The 16,167-nt window shown below is 34.2% G+C and overlaps 3 protein-coding genes across 3 annotated transcripts; 1 reads left to right on the forward strand and 2 right to left on the reverse strand.

Annotated features, from left to right (window-relative positions):
- Window positions 1-1,926: 1,926 nt before the first annotated feature.
- Window positions 1,927-4,497, forward strand: LOC146165472 (lysosomal acid glucosylceramidase-like). Its single transcript, XM_083381436.1, has one exon. It carries the CDS (start codon window positions 2,596-2,598, stop codon window positions 4,129-4,131), a length of 1,536 nt encoding a protein of 511 aa, XP_083237562.1. The 5' UTR covers window positions 1,927-2,595; the 3' UTR covers window positions 4,132-4,497.
- LOC146165473 (ATP-dependent RNA helicase SUV3 homolog, mitochondrial-like) lies at window positions 4,170-13,698 on the reverse strand. The gene is made up of 11 exons (XM_083381435.1): window positions 13,588-13,698; window positions 12,667-12,777; window positions 11,658-11,846; window positions 10,698-10,901; window positions 9,404-9,521; window positions 8,382-8,506; window positions 7,779-7,869; window positions 6,326-6,454; window positions 5,469-5,665; window positions 4,570-4,782; window positions 4,170-4,378 (listed from the first exon to the last, which is right to left on the reverse strand). The coding sequence occupies exons 1-11, from the start codon at window positions 13,647-13,649 to the stop codon at window positions 4,207-4,209; spliced, it is 1,611 nt and encodes a 536-aa protein (XP_083237561.1). The 5' UTR covers window positions 13,650-13,698; the 3' UTR covers window positions 4,170-4,206.
- A 72-nt stretch (window positions 13,699-13,770) lies between these two features.
- Window positions 13,771-16,054, reverse strand: LOC146165474 (uncharacterized). Its single transcript, XM_083380933.1, has 3 exons — window positions 15,868-16,054; window positions 15,189-15,339; window positions 13,771-13,856 (listed from the first exon to the last, which is right to left on the reverse strand). The coding sequence occupies exons 1-3, from the start codon at window positions 15,997-15,999 to the stop codon at window positions 13,771-13,773; spliced, it is 369 nt and encodes a 122-aa protein (XP_083237059.1). The 5' UTR covers window positions 16,000-16,054.
- Between the last annotated feature and the right edge of the window lie 113 nt (window positions 16,055-16,167).

The following is a 16,167-nucleotide window of genomic DNA, read 5'->3' on the forward strand; positions in this document are numbered from 1 at the left end:
GTTGCCAAATACATTCCCATCCAGTGAAGTTCTTAACGGGAGCAATTTGCTGCGCCCAAAAGCCACAAGTCGGGTGTTATTAGCTTGTTGTAATGCAAAACCTCTATGTTAAATTAAGCTTATAAACTGTATAAAAAAACTTTCGTTTGTTGGTCGAAAGTGTAGCAAAAATTAACTAAAACGTTCTGCTTCATTGAATTTGGTAAATTGTGATTAATTTACTAAAGCAAACCATTTGAAAAATTCAGGCCAAGATAATAACAAACAAATCTCAACATACAGTTACCTGCAGTTTGTTGCAAAACAAAGTGCGTTTTTTTAACTAACTAAAGACCGTAACCTTTTTTTTTCTTCGCCAGTGCTGAACTTAGCTGATAGAATGTAGTAATCGTTTTGGCTCGATTCTTCCAACTGAAGAAAAGGGCCGGAAATACCACAACTTGATGGTCTGAGCCAAGCCCTTTATTAAACCTGTGTCCACCAGGTGCCACCACGAAGGTAGGACCCGAGTTGCAAAGCGGAGAAGGGGATTTTTTTTGTGGAAAAGTAGCCAACGTTTCGTGTAACACGCAAATATAGATATGTTTTGGTACCGAATAAGAAGTTATCTAAATGTAAAAAACGCGTTTTTATTATCTCTATACAATAGCGACAGTCCATAGTTTTTCAAATTAAAGGTTGAAAACACTAAAAAATGAACAGGCAGTCAGAAACAGCCTCTGATTTTTCCAAGTTCGGTAATTCCAAGTTTTTTTTTCACCATTCTACACATTTTTACAACTTGTATGTGCTGTTAGGTTTATTTAGTAGGTAGGTACAAGAGGTAAATGTTTAAACCTTTTGTTTGTGGTGGAGGTGGTACAATTTTGACAGCTCGTTTTGTTACTATAAAATAAAAGTGGTAGGATTCTAGACCAGCGCCCTTTTTTTACAAGACCATTAATGTTTTTTATAAGTTCAATCACTTTTACATCACAATTTCAATAAACACTTTATTATATAATTGCTATTTACAAATACCGCCGACGATTTCAATAACGGTGTTAACAACGGAAATTAACCGGAAATTAATAACACAGTGAAGCTCTAATTGTGTATTGTATGCGCTAAGCACGAAAAATGTTGGGTTTACGTATAGTTAAACTTGGCCAAAAATATAGATCGACAGGTACTCAGGTTGAGTCAACTAAATTGCAATGAACGTACGGCTATCACGCGGCCCACAACTACATGATAACACTAAGCTATTCAAACGTAACTCGCGGCCCACGAAAAATGGCTCTGCGGCCCACATTTGGGCCGTGGCCCACAGTTTGCCGACCACTGGTGTAGGCCTTAGTCCCTTCGTTTTAAGTATTAACATCAATTTACAATGAAAAAAAAACGTATGGGTAAATCAGACGGAATCCTTTATAAATGAATCAATTAATTGTCTATCACGCGACGCGGAAGGAAACAGGTTGGGAGACAATTAGTTGTAATACAAACATTCCCTATGCAACTTTTTAACATAATGAGCACTAAAAAATGAGCTAGCACCATAAAACGAAAGTGAACAGCTGTGCATCCGAAAATAGAGCCTTTGGGCTCGTGACACGATTAGTCTGACAATAAATAATTTACAAACGGGTAGGATTTTATTGCAGTAAGAAATGCAGCAGTGTTCAGTACAGCTATTGCTTTTTGCATTGGATTTAAACAAATACTTTATTAAACAACGGTATTTAAACTGGTGTAAGTCATGCGTAAAGTCAGCTGGTCTGCGGCCTTATTTGTTTATTTCCTAATGAACTTTGACCCTCGTACGATGTTGCATAACTTGAAAAAATGGATTAATAGTAAACTGCTGTGTAAGCAAGCTTTGTAAATAAAGGCTTTAAATTTTTCTAGGTCGAGTAGGGCGTATGCAAAGTTGTTCCACACTATTTGAACGCTATTCTCTGTAAAAAAGAGATGACCTACTAACAGTATGTTTACTTTAAAAAGGGATTAAGCTTTTTCGTTGGTATATAAGGCCAAGGGCAAGGCTTGTCAAGTCAGTATATTGTCATATGGTAGTTCAACGTTTTTGTAAAATGAATTTTAGCTGTCTAGTGTCTAGGTGTTACAGTACTCTTAGTAGTTTGTTGTAATTAAAAGCTATTGATCGTGTGGACAGGATTACAGAGTTACCCAATGCTTGGAAACCTTAAATTACTCTATATATTAAAAAATAGGGACCATGCTGTATTTTGCATCTATTCATAACCTAAAGCAAGTAAAACTGTTTTTTTGTTGTTGGAAAATAAGTAAAACGAGTTAAGGTAGGCCAGCCACAGATTATATTCAGCTAAATTATATGTATTAAACTATATCGGCTAAAATTTATTGTATTAAGTTGTATATGTAAGAAAAGATACATATAAAAAGGCCTCATTGTATTATGTAGGTATTTTTTTATAAGGCTTTAAAATCTGTAGTAAATTTGAAACAAGACATTATGACTTCCAGAATCTCTATATATATTTAATGGTAGTGCCATGCTTTACTGTACTATTTTAAACTTACATCCTGTATACATTATTTAACTTTGCTAACTTTTATTCTTCAGCCAAAATGGCCTTGATTTTTACTAAAATCTTGCTTTTATTTGCATTTTTAATTGGTGGCCAATGCTTGTCGTGTGTTCCAAGGGATTATGGCCACGGTTCTGTGGTCTGTGTGTGCAATGCAACGTACTGTGACACTGTAGATCGCTACCCTGTCCCAAACCAATCAGTCAGTATTTATACTTCAAGTAAAACCGGGAGCCGCTTTGCATTTGCAACTGCGCATATCTCAAAGCTACAGAAAGACAACCTACAAGAAATAACCATTGTGGTCAATGATACCACACAGTATCAGACCATCAAAGGGTTTGGAGGTGCAGTTACTGATGCTGCCACAATCAACATCAAAAGTCTTAGCCCCAAAACCCAAGAGCAGCTTATAAAGACCTACTTCTCATCGAGTGGAATTGAATACAATATCGGGAGAGTGCCAATAGCTAGCTGTGATTACTCGATTAGAGAATACACTTATTTGGACACAAAAGATGATTTTAATCTCAGCACTTTCGCCCTGGCTAAAGAAGATTTCACACTTAAAATTCCGGTTTTAAAGCAAATATATCAGCAAGCGTCAAGGCCTATTTCTTTGTATGCAAGTCCGTGGACTGCTCCGGCTTGGATGAAAACAAGCGAAAACGAAATTGGTAGAGGCTGGTTGAAAGGTGAAGCTGGTGATAAGTATCACAAAACGTGGGCAAATTACTTTGTAAGGTTCTTAGACGAGTACAGAAAAAATGGAATTAAGTTCTGGGGTATCACTGCTCAAAACGAACCGTCGAACGGCCTCATTATCGAAAGCAAATGGCAGTCACTTGGCTTTACCGCGGAAATGCAGCGGGACTTTATTAAAACCGATCTTGGCCCAGCCCTAAATGCTTCTGGTTATGGCAATATAAAGTTGATGATTTTAGATGACCAGAGGCTATTTCTGCCCGCATTTCCACAGACAGTTCTAAATGACCCAGAGGCGGCGAAATATGTTTCTGGAATTGGGGTTCACTGGTATTGGGACTGGCTTGTCGGCCCCGAGGTTTTAGAAGACACCCACAAAAAGCTGCCAGACTACTTTATACTTGCAACAGAAGCCTGCAATAAAGACAGCCCACAGCCGACTTTGGGAAGTTGGGATGCTGGTGTAAAGTACAGTAACGACATCCTGGACAACCTTAACAATTGGGCAGTGGGCTGGGTAGACTGGAATATGTGCCTGGATTTGCAGGGAGGTCCAAATTGGGCAAACAATTATGACGACAGTCCTATTATCGCCAATGCCACAGCTGATGAGTTTTACAAGCAGCCCATGTTTTACCACATGGGACATTTTAGCAAGTTTCTCCCGGAAGGTTCTAAACGAGTTATGAGCACTGTTACAGGCAAAGTCAAGTCGGTGTCGGTAAAAACGCCAGACGGAAGTTACGCAATGGTCGTTTTAAACACTTCAGATCAAGAAGTTTCGTTCAGCGTGATTCAAGACAGCTACTCATTCAATAATAAAATTCCTGGCAATAGCATTCAGACCCTGGTCTGGTCTAAGCCTAAATAAAAACAAATGACAAGGTGTGCTTGTAATTTAAGCTTTTAGGCTTTTTATTGTCACTGTGATTTTGGTCACAGAATTTTAATTTTCACGTAAAATTTCCTCCGATTCTGTGCAATTTTTCGTCTTTGTCTTTTCTGCATGTTGAAGTGGACTGTTCATTTTGACGACAGATTTTGAAGTTACTGTATCTAATTCCTCCTGCATTCTCTGAACTTCAAGACGACTTGAAAAAGTTTCCTCAAATCTGAAACTGTTAGGCAAAATGCTTGTTTTTTACTAATTTAGCTAATTTTTACCGTACATTTTATACTCGTTTCATATTTGAATGTGTAACAATAAAAAAAAGTTCACATATCCGCCAAAATTTATTGATAATTATAGTCAAAGTAATAGTTTTAGGTAAGGCTGCTACATAGATGTTTATGGAAACACACAAATTACCTTAACCAGAGATATAATCGCAGACAGATGTTTAAATCTTCTAAGCGGACCATGTCCGATTCGCAATAAGCAGCTTTAGGTGGCCACTTTAATTTTTCTTTAAGATCTTGCGAAGAAACTGCTTTTCCTTGATAATGTGCGTCGGCGAAAAAAACGAGGGTTTCCAGGGCAAGCTTATTGTCGGTTGGAATAGGGCTCATGCTAAACCTATACCTTAAAGCAAATTAGGGACAGTTTTATACATTGCTGCTTATACAACTAAATATGCGACTCCTGTAAAAATGAACTGCAGTTGACGTAAAAATGGTTATATGACAGTGTTGTAATGACTTGTGTCAATGATAAGACTTACATGTACATAAGTTAAAAGACTCAACTTTTACTGGGCCATTAAGTCAATTGACTAATATTCAAATTTATTTTTTCGATTAAACATTTTTTATAAAATTAGGTTTTTAATTTCAATTATGGCGCACAAAACTATTTGCTTGATATATTTCGATTTTTTTAAAGTGGAGTTATCGCTCATATTTGGACAAGTTTATCAATTTTAATAGTTTAACAGTGTATTTTTTTAATTGCCTTACTCTAATAAAGTCTTCGGAAATTGATGACTTGGACTAAGATTTAACTTTTTATTTATTGAAAAAAAACTTGAATGGGAGTCATTTCGATATATATATAATATAACTTGTTTACAACACTGTCATATTAACAGCTAAACACTGAATAAATGATTCTCTCTTTAAACAACTTAGACAGCAAAACATCAATTTATAACACTTTTCTATTCTTCCAATGTTACAATAGTTATTGTAAAGTAAGATTGTAAACAGCTTTTTTAAGTAAAAACAAAAAATATTTACATAAAAAAATAAACGTCAAGTTACAAGACTTACATTTCTTCCAATGGCAGTGGCAAATGTTGCAATGCGAATGCGATATCTTGTGATTCGTGCAGCGCACATAGAAAATAAAGGTTGCTGTGCATTTCACAAAGCGATATAAACACAGTGAGAATGTCGTAAAGATTTTCTGATTTCATCGCCTGGCCAACTTCTTGGATTTTGTCAAACGTTGGCTGTAAGCCAATGCTCTGAAATAAAGTAAAGTTTATCATCTTGATTTTCACAGAAGGCTACAAGGTTTTGTAAAGCTCAAATTTTTATTTGGAAATCTTAATCAGGTTGGAATTTATATTTAACTTTTTTCACAAAGGAGAGTCTGTAATAAAATATAAATGTTAACAATCATTTGAGAATCATGAAAAAACATTATTTAACCCCTCCTAAGTTAGTAAAGGGCGATTAAGATTTTTTTTCTTCATAAATTTTGATTATTTTTAAATCTCAGGATTTAACAGCTTTATTTCTTGGTTTCCCACAAGACTTAAACTTCAACATCTTAACACACACACCTGTACAAACATATTGGTGAGAAATTTATTGGAACAATTTAGTTAATATTGTGAAATATCTTAAAAAATGCCCTCACTATCTTTTGATTTTTTGGTTTAAAACAGGTTTTTTCGTTTAAAACAAAATATTATTTTTTTATTGTTTCTATGTTTTTCTCATGTGTAATTTTGTTTTTTAGTTACTTAAATCTTATTTTTCACAAATGTACTAAATTATAAAAAAAAAAAAATTGCCAGCAATGTTAGAGCACATTACAATTTCTAGTCACTACTGTACAACTGTGCCCTGTATTTATATTTTACACGTAATAAAACGGTAAGTATGTGTTAACCAACAACCTTAATAGTGTACGGCCTTGCTAGCAAAAGTTTGTGCAAAACTGGCATGTGTTCTTTTTTCAAAGCTGTAACAGCACCGTCTTCGTATCGAGTTCCGAATCGGCCGGACCTGCCAGCAATTTGCAAGGCCTGTTTGGAAAACACAATATTTTAGTGGTTTAATAAGATTTAGATTCTACCACAAATTATGTTATGTGCACATATGGCTTTACCAGCAATTTGGGGGATGTTTGAAAAAAAAACATTTTAGCTTGATAATGAATTGCAAAGCCAAAACTGTCATTAACATTAAATGAAGATGATGACAAGCTCGTTTTGAAACGTCTTAATCAAGATGATGTCCATCTAATCGACCTTTTTGATATTGCAATTTATGTTATTAAGCTACATTACAAATCCGTTCATATTGTACCCAAAATTATTAGCGGTTTAAAAAGATTTGGTTCTATTTCAAATTATGTTATATGCACATATGGCTTTTCCAGCAATTTGTGGGGCCTGTTAAAAAAATTCTTATTATTTTAAAATTCAGTTTACTTTGCAATTTAACTTAAAAGAACATTTTTTATAAACGTGGATCAGCGACTGTCGCAATGCTTATCACGCACTTTCAATTTCTTGTGTATGAGCTTTTAAATTCATTCTGTCTTCTACTACAATTTCTAATCATTATGAAGTTGATAATGCGTATTGTTTTATTGAAACAATCAAAGAATGGCAAAAACTTTCAATATTGTTATGCGTTCTAACTATAACTTCCCGACATTATGACGTTGACAATGCGTATTCTTTTAGAAGAATTTGGAACATTTAAAGAATTCAACCAACTTTTGAGACTGGCCTTTATAGTTGTTTTTGTGCTAACTACAATTTCCAGCTGTTAAGCGCCAGAATATTAGGTAGTTTTAATAAAAAAAATTTCTTCCGGAAAAATTTTATTAAAGTGCCAACGTTTCGTTTTATATATATTTTTTTGCCCACAGTTGAATCTTCCCTGAAGAAGATTGCCCGAATCGAAACGTTGGCACTTTAGAAAAATTTTGTCGGAAGAACAATTTTACAATTAAAACAATACCTGACAGCAACAGCATATTCATTAGGTAGTTTTCTTTAAACTAGTTTTCCAAATTTGGGTTGCGGTGATGGATACTGTGTAATTTATTCAGATAATATAAAAAAGGGACAACCGCTTGCAGTATTACGACGAAAATCAAGATATATATTTTAAGATCTGTTTATTGTGTCTGACCTGAATTGCTAGCTTTGCTAGAGTATTTTGCTGTTACTGATCAGGAATTAAGGTCGACATTTATCTTGCAAGAGTCAAGGTGATTTCTATTATTCATATATTCAGTGCAACACTAGTGACAAGTTAAATAACATGAAAATTACAAAATACGTAGGCATCGTTAACGTTTCCCTAAAAAATGGAAGCTTCTAATTTATTAATTACATGATGGGGAGCAATCGGTCTTTCTCGTCGGTTTCCATTTTGCAGTAAAGTGGTCTTCTTGATATCGTTGAAGACTATTCTTTTGATGTTTCTACACAATACCTCAAACTATCAACTGAGACGAAGTATTTAAGTAACACCTAGGATTTGTTGAGACAATTTTGAAACACTTTTTACCAGTGTTGACTGTAAAAAAGTTATTCAAAAATGACCTTAGTCCTAGACAAGCGATTTAAAAAGAATAACACAAAACGAAACCTATAGCAAGCAAAAGGTCTCACGTGCAAAATTTGAAATATATTATCCAATATAGAAAAATAATTTATAAAAACACCTATTGTTAGGTAAAAATTTATTTAATACAATAACTTAGGTCCAAGCCATTGAATTTTAGTCGAAAGACTTAAGTCAATCCATTTAAAAACAGCGAGTTAAGAGTACTAAAGTCAAGTCAGTCATTACAACACTGCTTTTCCCCAAGTTAAAAAAAATGTTCAAAGTTTCCACAAGTTATCATACAAAAAACAATTGTTTTAATGGTACAGTACAACGAAAAAAATTAATTTTAAACACTAAGTTTATTAATATCGACCGGAAGCTTACAGGTTAAGACCCATTCCTATAGCGTCCGTTGAAATTAATATGGAGCAAGGATCTTTTGGGTTGTTGAATCTCCTGGTTTGCTCGATTTTGGTTTGCATCGGTAAATTGCCATAAATAATAGCAGTCTGAATCAAACACACTTGTATAAGAACCACGCAGGGTTAGAAATAATTGATAAGATAACTAAACAGCAATAGCCTATATCTTTGGCGTAGAGTAAAATTTGTTTATATCCACATTACTGAAAAAAATTATTATAAAAAAGTTAAACTAAGACACAATTAAAATCAATTTAATGTCCTCACAATTTGGTATCGGATAAAAACCATGGCACTTAAGTATAGTACACATTGTGATACCAGCCTTTGGCTATACAAGTATGTTAAGACATTTCTAGAACCACGTAGGTATTATCTAAAAACAAATAACGAAATACCTTCTTTAACATGATGTTGCTATATGTTTTTAAACTGCTGTCCGTGGACCCCTTGGTGGTACGTGTACTAGTTTTGGGGGGTCCATAAAGGCCATTATTCTTTGATATCTTTGTTTATCATTTATGAAATGGAAATTTTTTTTTAAGACCAGAGTTTAATTGAAAAAATGCTTATACACCATATCCTTAAATGTATTTGGACTTCATTTCATTGTCACGTTTTTTAGACTAAAAACAGCAAGTATAATTTTTTTCAAGTCTTGTTGTATAAAGGTCAATATATGATCTCATCTCTAAAATCCCTTGCCGACCCTGGTCTACGCAAATCAGTAAAATTAAGTTGTCCGCGATAAAAAAATCCTGGGCTGTGTGCGAGGCAGTTTATGTGATTTTAAGGAAGGGAAAAAAAGTTTTTTTTCATATTAGGAACCAAAAAATGACCGGGCCACAAGGTATATGCAAGTTAAGCAAAACATTGTATAAATGCAAGTTAAACAAAATATAGCATATGCAAGTTAAGCAAAATATAGCATATGTAAGTTAAGCAAAATATCGTATATGGAAGTTACACTATTAGAAAGCTTACCTTTTTCCCCAGTTTCTGCAAAGCACTACGGTTTTTGTAGATTTCGCTTTTCCTGAAGCAAACCAGGCAGTCGCCGTTTTTCAAGTTGCTAAGGCTTTCTACTGGATTCTTTTTGACGCTGTAACAAAAAAAACATGGGTCGACATTGGTGAATATTTATCGATATTTGGCAAATTCTTTGACATTTACAGCACTTTAAAACAAATGCGATTTTGTTCGTTTTTTTTTAATTAAATTAGCTGCAAATTTCACCAAAATCAATAACAAATACAAGGGTTTAGGATTAGGTTGGAGAAATGATCTTCTTAAGTCGTTATGGTTGGGATAAATTTTGATATTTTAGCGCAAAGTCCCACATATTTAATATAAATGCTCTTTTACGAAAAAAGTGCTTCTTTTTAAATGCAAAAAAAAACGGCCTTGAATACTCACGACAAGTAGGGAGCCGATTCCCGATACAAAGTGATAGAAATCGTTATTTTTCCGATACTAAGGTGTTACCGGTGCCGATCCGTACCAATTAATACCGGCATTTCAGACATGTTTATCAATTCAACGCAGTTATTCTATCTTGTAAGTTATTTTTTTCCAAAACATAGTAGGTTAACAACTAGAGGTATCCATAACTCTTAACGCAAAAACAAATTTTGACCTAATAACCTAAAGAAAAATTTTTGTGAAAGGTTTAAATTTCGTCTATTTTGTTTAAGCATAGTAATTAGGTAATTCGGTATCCCATCGGATCGTGATACTCCTAGTCCAAAATATCAGTATCGGAATTAAACGATTATCGGACATCCTTATAGTTACAGGTAATATTTCAGGAAAAGTGTTCAATGAAACATATGTAAACTCATATGTGTGTTAACAACTGAGATCTAGCCCTTCTGAAGCTGCTTTTTGACCAACGATTACGGCTTACGTATCAATAGTACACTGAAAGCCATTGCAGACTCACCGAATCGGTCGATCAATGCGAAACAACCATACGCCAATGCTTGCTCAATCTGTTAGTACAAGCAACTTCATATTGAATGGGATTCACAGTACCATATCATTATCCAATGAGACCTGATAACACACATGTGTGTTAACAACTGAGATCTAGCCCTTCTGAAGCTGCTTTTTGACCAACGATTACGGCTTACGTATCAATAGTACACTGAAAGCCATTGCAGACTCACCGAATCGGTCGATGAATGATGCAAGAAGAGCAGGCTAGAAAAACAACTAGCCTGGAGGAAGAGTGTTTTAACAAAAATACAACCGTTTTCTCTCGTTTTTTTTAAACTACCTTAACTTTCCGAGACGTCTGTAGCGCTCGATAGTGAGTTCGTCTCCACACAGCTTGGCCAGCTTTTTAACGATTGGAATGGCTCTAGCTTCACCACAAATGTGTATTTCTTCAGCAACGACCCCTAGCAAGGCACGAGTCCAGGCCCAGCCCCGTTGCATGTCTTCTAGCATTTGAATTTCGTCGATTATCGCAACATCGTACCTTAGGAAAAAATTGTTACTTTTTTATAGATTGGTGTTAGTCAGCCTGACGTGGCTACCCAGTAATAAATATACTAAGCCGTTATAGCAGGGTAGTGCACAATGTTGTACAGACTTAACCTAATGACTTGACTTGAGTGCCTTTAAGTCACTGGTTGAAGTTAGGTGTTTTCCATGAACATGATTTTTTTTAAATTGGGTATCATTTTTTTACGTAAATAATTAGCTTACTATTTGGTTTTTGGTATTTTTTAGTTGATTTAGTGTTCATAGTCGGGACAATTTTTCCAATTTTTATAGTTTAACGTTTTATTTTCATGTCAATGACTTGATTTGTACTTCACTTGCTATTCTGTGGAAAGACCTGACATTTTTCATTTTAAAACAATTCCGGTATTGCAAATCCCAAAGTGTGTGAAATTAGTTAAAAATACGTACATGGGTTAATTAGTTTTAAGCTATAAAACACAATGCAAGTTTTAAGTGGGAAAAAAACTCGTATATATTTCACCTCCTATATATATTTAAGTGTTGATTTTTGAAATAATATTGACCATTATAAATATGAAAAAAACTATCATAATTATAAAGACTATAAGCTTGAGTAATAAGAAATGAAAGAAAAAAAATACTATTTCAATTTATTGAATTGGTTGTTAAAACAAACAGACTTCCAGAAACGAAAGAAAAAATGACTGTAAAACATAAAAAACATAAAAAGGAGAGCAAAAAATATTAAACAAGAAATCAAAGTTACCTGCGACTGGTGTTGGCCATTTCTACGGTGCAGGAAGTTTTTTGCGCGTACTGCCCCTCGTTTTGGTAGTCTCGTTCCTCCCCAGTTATCATGTCGCACTCGATTCCCTCAGCTCGGATTTTGTCACAGACCTCCCTGGCAAGTAGACGTAACGGACCGCAGTAGACGCCCGACTCTGATTGGTTAAATCTGAAAGCACATAAGACATTTTATTTTTGGCAAAATTAAGTATTTGGCTGCAGTAGACGCTCGACTTTGATTGGTTAAATCTGAAAACACGCGAAAATACCATGAGCAATTTTTGGCAAAATTAAACATTTGACCAGTGGCCACAGTAGACGCTCGACTCTCATTGGTTAAATCTGAAAGCAGAGCAAAACAACGAAGGACATTTTTGGCAAAATTAAGTATTTGGCTGCAGTAAACGTTATTTTTGGTCAGTAACACTAGATCGCAGTTGTATACACTTGTGTATGACATTTTTCGGAAACCTAGAATTATTGTAATTAAATCAAGGAAAATATTTAGAGTTTTGTTTCAAAGGCCTCAAAAATATACATCAACCATTGATGAACGAGTTTCATAGAAATGTAAAATCTGACCTAAAATGTGAACTAGATTTAAACTTAAATAATTAAAAGCACGCGAAAATAACGTGAGACATTTTAGCAAAATTAAGTATTTGGTCGCAGTAGACGCCCGACTATGATTGGTTGAATTTGCAAGCAGGCGAAGTGAACCATTACACAGGGTCGCCGTACAAGTTTTTACACGAAAATACAATTGGCCTTTTTGGCAAATTGAATATTTACTGAAAGGATTTTGCCACGTTTATAGCTTACGATGCTGCAAATATGTCAAAAAAACAACTTGTTTTAATTCAACAAAACGAATACGGAGCGAAAATGTTGGGTTCGACGAAAGCTTGCGGAATAACATTGGGGTTCGACAGGTTGCCAAAGGTTAAGAACCACTGCTATAATACATGCAAACCGGTTCAGCTATATACCTCTGTAAAGCAGCATACGTTTTGCCACTGTTGGTTGGTCCAGCGTGAAAAGTTATTTTTCTCGTGATTAATCTGGTGTCAGGATACCATTGAACAGGATCAGACAAGTTGCTGGCATATAGAAAACAGGTATGTTTTAAAAATAAAAAAAATATGATAATATAGGAATTTCACACGAATTTTATAAAACCAAAAAAGGGCGGCATTCTAAAAAAATATAGAAAAAAGGTGTATTTTAAATGGAAATATAAATATGATAATATAAGAATTCCACACGAATTTTACAAAACCAAAAAAGGGCCCTACACCCAAAAAATTATAGAAAACAGGTGTATTTTAAGAGAAACGCATTAATATATATTACAAAAAAAATTCTTTATAATATATGTTTTTCGAATTCAAATAATGTCCGCACACCAAACACCCTGATTGAAAATAAATTAATGATATTAGCAGTACAAAGTTTAATAATGCAGAAATAACTTAAGTTTGGGCTTGATCACAAAGTTATTAAACATAAAGTTATATCCCTAAAACCCATGAAACAGTTGGGATGTACCACTCCTAAGGAATACAATATGTTGTTGTTAAGAATAAATCAAAAAATAAATAAATAAAAGCAAAGAGACAGAGTTAAATTTGTTTGGTATAGACGAATTAAAAAATTTATCATCAAAAGTATTCCAAAATGTTGTAACAGAACCCGCTTTACATTGAAACAGTCACATAAGGAAAAAATCAGTTTACAAAAATTGAATTCAGGAAATGGAATGATTCCATTGAGCAAATTAAATAAATCACATAACCAGCACCCTTTTTGGGGAAGCTAAAAAAGCGCTGTCATTATCATTGTAATTGTTTGGTAGTATCCAAGATATCATCAATACATAAACTAATTACAACAGTGTATTTACTTATTACCTTATCCTTGCTATGTCCTCGTGTTGCTTAATGGCCGGAAATTGGGACAAACTGTGCTTCATAAAAATAGGTAAAATGTCGCCAGGGTTAAGTTGCCCTTGTAGGACCCCATAAATTCTGTAGAAAAAAAAAATTAAAACATCCTTTTGATAGAATTATTTTGAAACAACAGGACCAGTCAACCTACATCTTTTTTGCTTTCAAATTTCCGGATGATTCGTATTTTAATTTTTTCTTGAAAGTCTTGAGTGACTTTTCAAGTAGCGAATCTGTAAAACATACATATTAGGTTTAAACAGTCAGTGGAATATGAACAACGGTTAAACCGACAATTTATATTCCAAAAAGGTAATAATATAATACATGACTGTTAAGTACAATAATTTTTATTTTCTTGAAATAAATTTACGATTCAACTCATTAGCAGCATACCAATGAATGCAAAACACACAACATCTTTTATATGGGAGCTTAATATCCATTTTATAGGAATTTGACATTTATTTGCTTAGCTCACTTTCTACATTTTTACAAAGGTTATCCAACAGATATTGTCTAAGTCAGGGCTGTGGAGTTGGACTCGACGGAGTCGGTCGGTTTGTTTTGCTGGAGTCGGACTCAAGGAAGGCCAAGTAAAACTACCTGAGTTCCCGAGTACGACATGCGCATGCACAGTACCAAATTTTGAAACTGATATGGCCGCCAACTATTAATTGTTAAAGCGAAATAGCTATGGTGGATATTTTCCAGCTACGTATTGTGAGTGGATGGATGAATTATATCTCACCCCCATAGGTGGATTGACGAATATCCACCGCATTTAATTACGACTGGAGGTAATTGAACGTTTTAACGCCGCAGTAAATTTTGGCGTAATAACAGATTCAAAATTACCCTTGAACGTTTTAATTTCATCTATTTTGGCTGTATGACTATAATAATGATTTTTCATTTGGTTTCGGATCGCGATGATTTAGTCCAAAATACCGGGTGTCAGTATCGGAATAAAATATTGAGTGTCGGACATACCTACTCCCATTAGTGGATTGCTGTAAATATCCAACCTATTTACGTTTCGGGAAAAATAAAATACAGGGCCGCTAGTCAGGTAATTTGGCTGGAGTCAGACTCGAGACTAACTTTATAAGGAGTTGGATTTGAATTTATTTTCTTGGCTTGGGAGTAGGTTTTGAGTTGGTTTAAACCGATTCATAAGTGCTGACATCAAGAGTGAGTTTGCTAAAGCGCATTTTGTTGTAAGTACTTTATGACCCATCTAATTGTGTAAGCATTCTATTACTTGCGGTCAAAGGGTCAAAGGTCACTGAGCACATGGTGCCTTGACATTGTAGTTGTCCTTGTGTTACTCTACCTTGTCGCGGTAGAATCTCACATTGTTAGTTATTTTTTAAGTGTTTGGCGATGATGTTAACTTACACTGATGCTGTTTCTGTTTTAATAACATCGTTTTGGTGATATTTGAATAAGATATGAATCCACTTATTTAAGCCTTTGTGTGTTATTAATAAATTCCTGTACACTGATAAAGACTTCAGTATCGGATCGGATCCATTAGTTTTCAACAAGCCTTGGCTAAATACCTGAGATCCCCTTAACATTGATACGGCTTTTAATCTCCTTGTCCTTCGTGAATAAATTCAGCAACTGGGACACTTGGCCAGAATTAAGAAGTTCGGTGAATTTCCCGTCAGTGTACGATTTTTTATAGTCGCGTTGTCTGCTGTTGATTGCCTGTAAAAAACACAGGACATCACAAAATAAGTTTTAATTGTAAGTTTCCTTTTAATAGATTCCTATTGCTGATTTACAGACTTGTTTAGATTTGTAAAACAAATGTTGCATATCTTAGTTTTAAATAACATTTACACAATAAGAAAATATAAAAAAAAATCAAAAAAGGTTTGCCAAAATAATAATAAGCTTTTTCTGTTGTAACGGTTTTGGTGAAAGCATTATTTATTAAAATTTTTCTTATTAAAGTTCTTGTAAAGTGTATTAGGACAACTTGATCATTTTCTGACATTGCCTCCAATTTATGTCAACTAACTTTATATAATTTGTCTGGTTTTCTTTTTAATGATATTATGGTTGTACTTAAAAGGTGTTCTGCCCATTTTATTAGTGGTTTGTTTATATTTCTGTTCATGCATTATATTGCAAAATAATTAAAAAAAAAAATACAAACATAAACATTTTTATCATAAAACAATATTTTAGGAGGTTTCAAAAACTTTTTTTGTTTTTAAAATATATTTGTACCTGTGTAGTGTATAAGTTGGCTGTAACAGAAGTTATGAAGTCAAACTTTTCTCGCAGAAGGTTGTAACGGTAGCACGGACATCTTTGTAAGCTCTTTTGTAACATCTTTATATCAGCATTTTGTACAAACATACAAACATTACAGGAATTACGTACTTAAACTACTGTACACGACACAACTATATGCATAGATCTGTAAAACAAGAAGGTAAAAAAAAGTTTAAAAAGTGTATGAAACTGAAAAACAGTGAAGAAATGAGCATGATGGCAGTAAAAACAACGTGGCGTAAATGAATATGA

This window comes from Ascidiella aspersa, chromosome 2 (assembly GCF_963924565.1).
Source record: "Ascidiella aspersa chromosome 2, kaAscAspe10.2, whole genome shotgun sequence".
NCBI lineage: Eukaryota > Metazoa > Chordata > Ascidiacea > Phlebobranchia > Ascidiidae > Ascidiella > Ascidiella aspersa.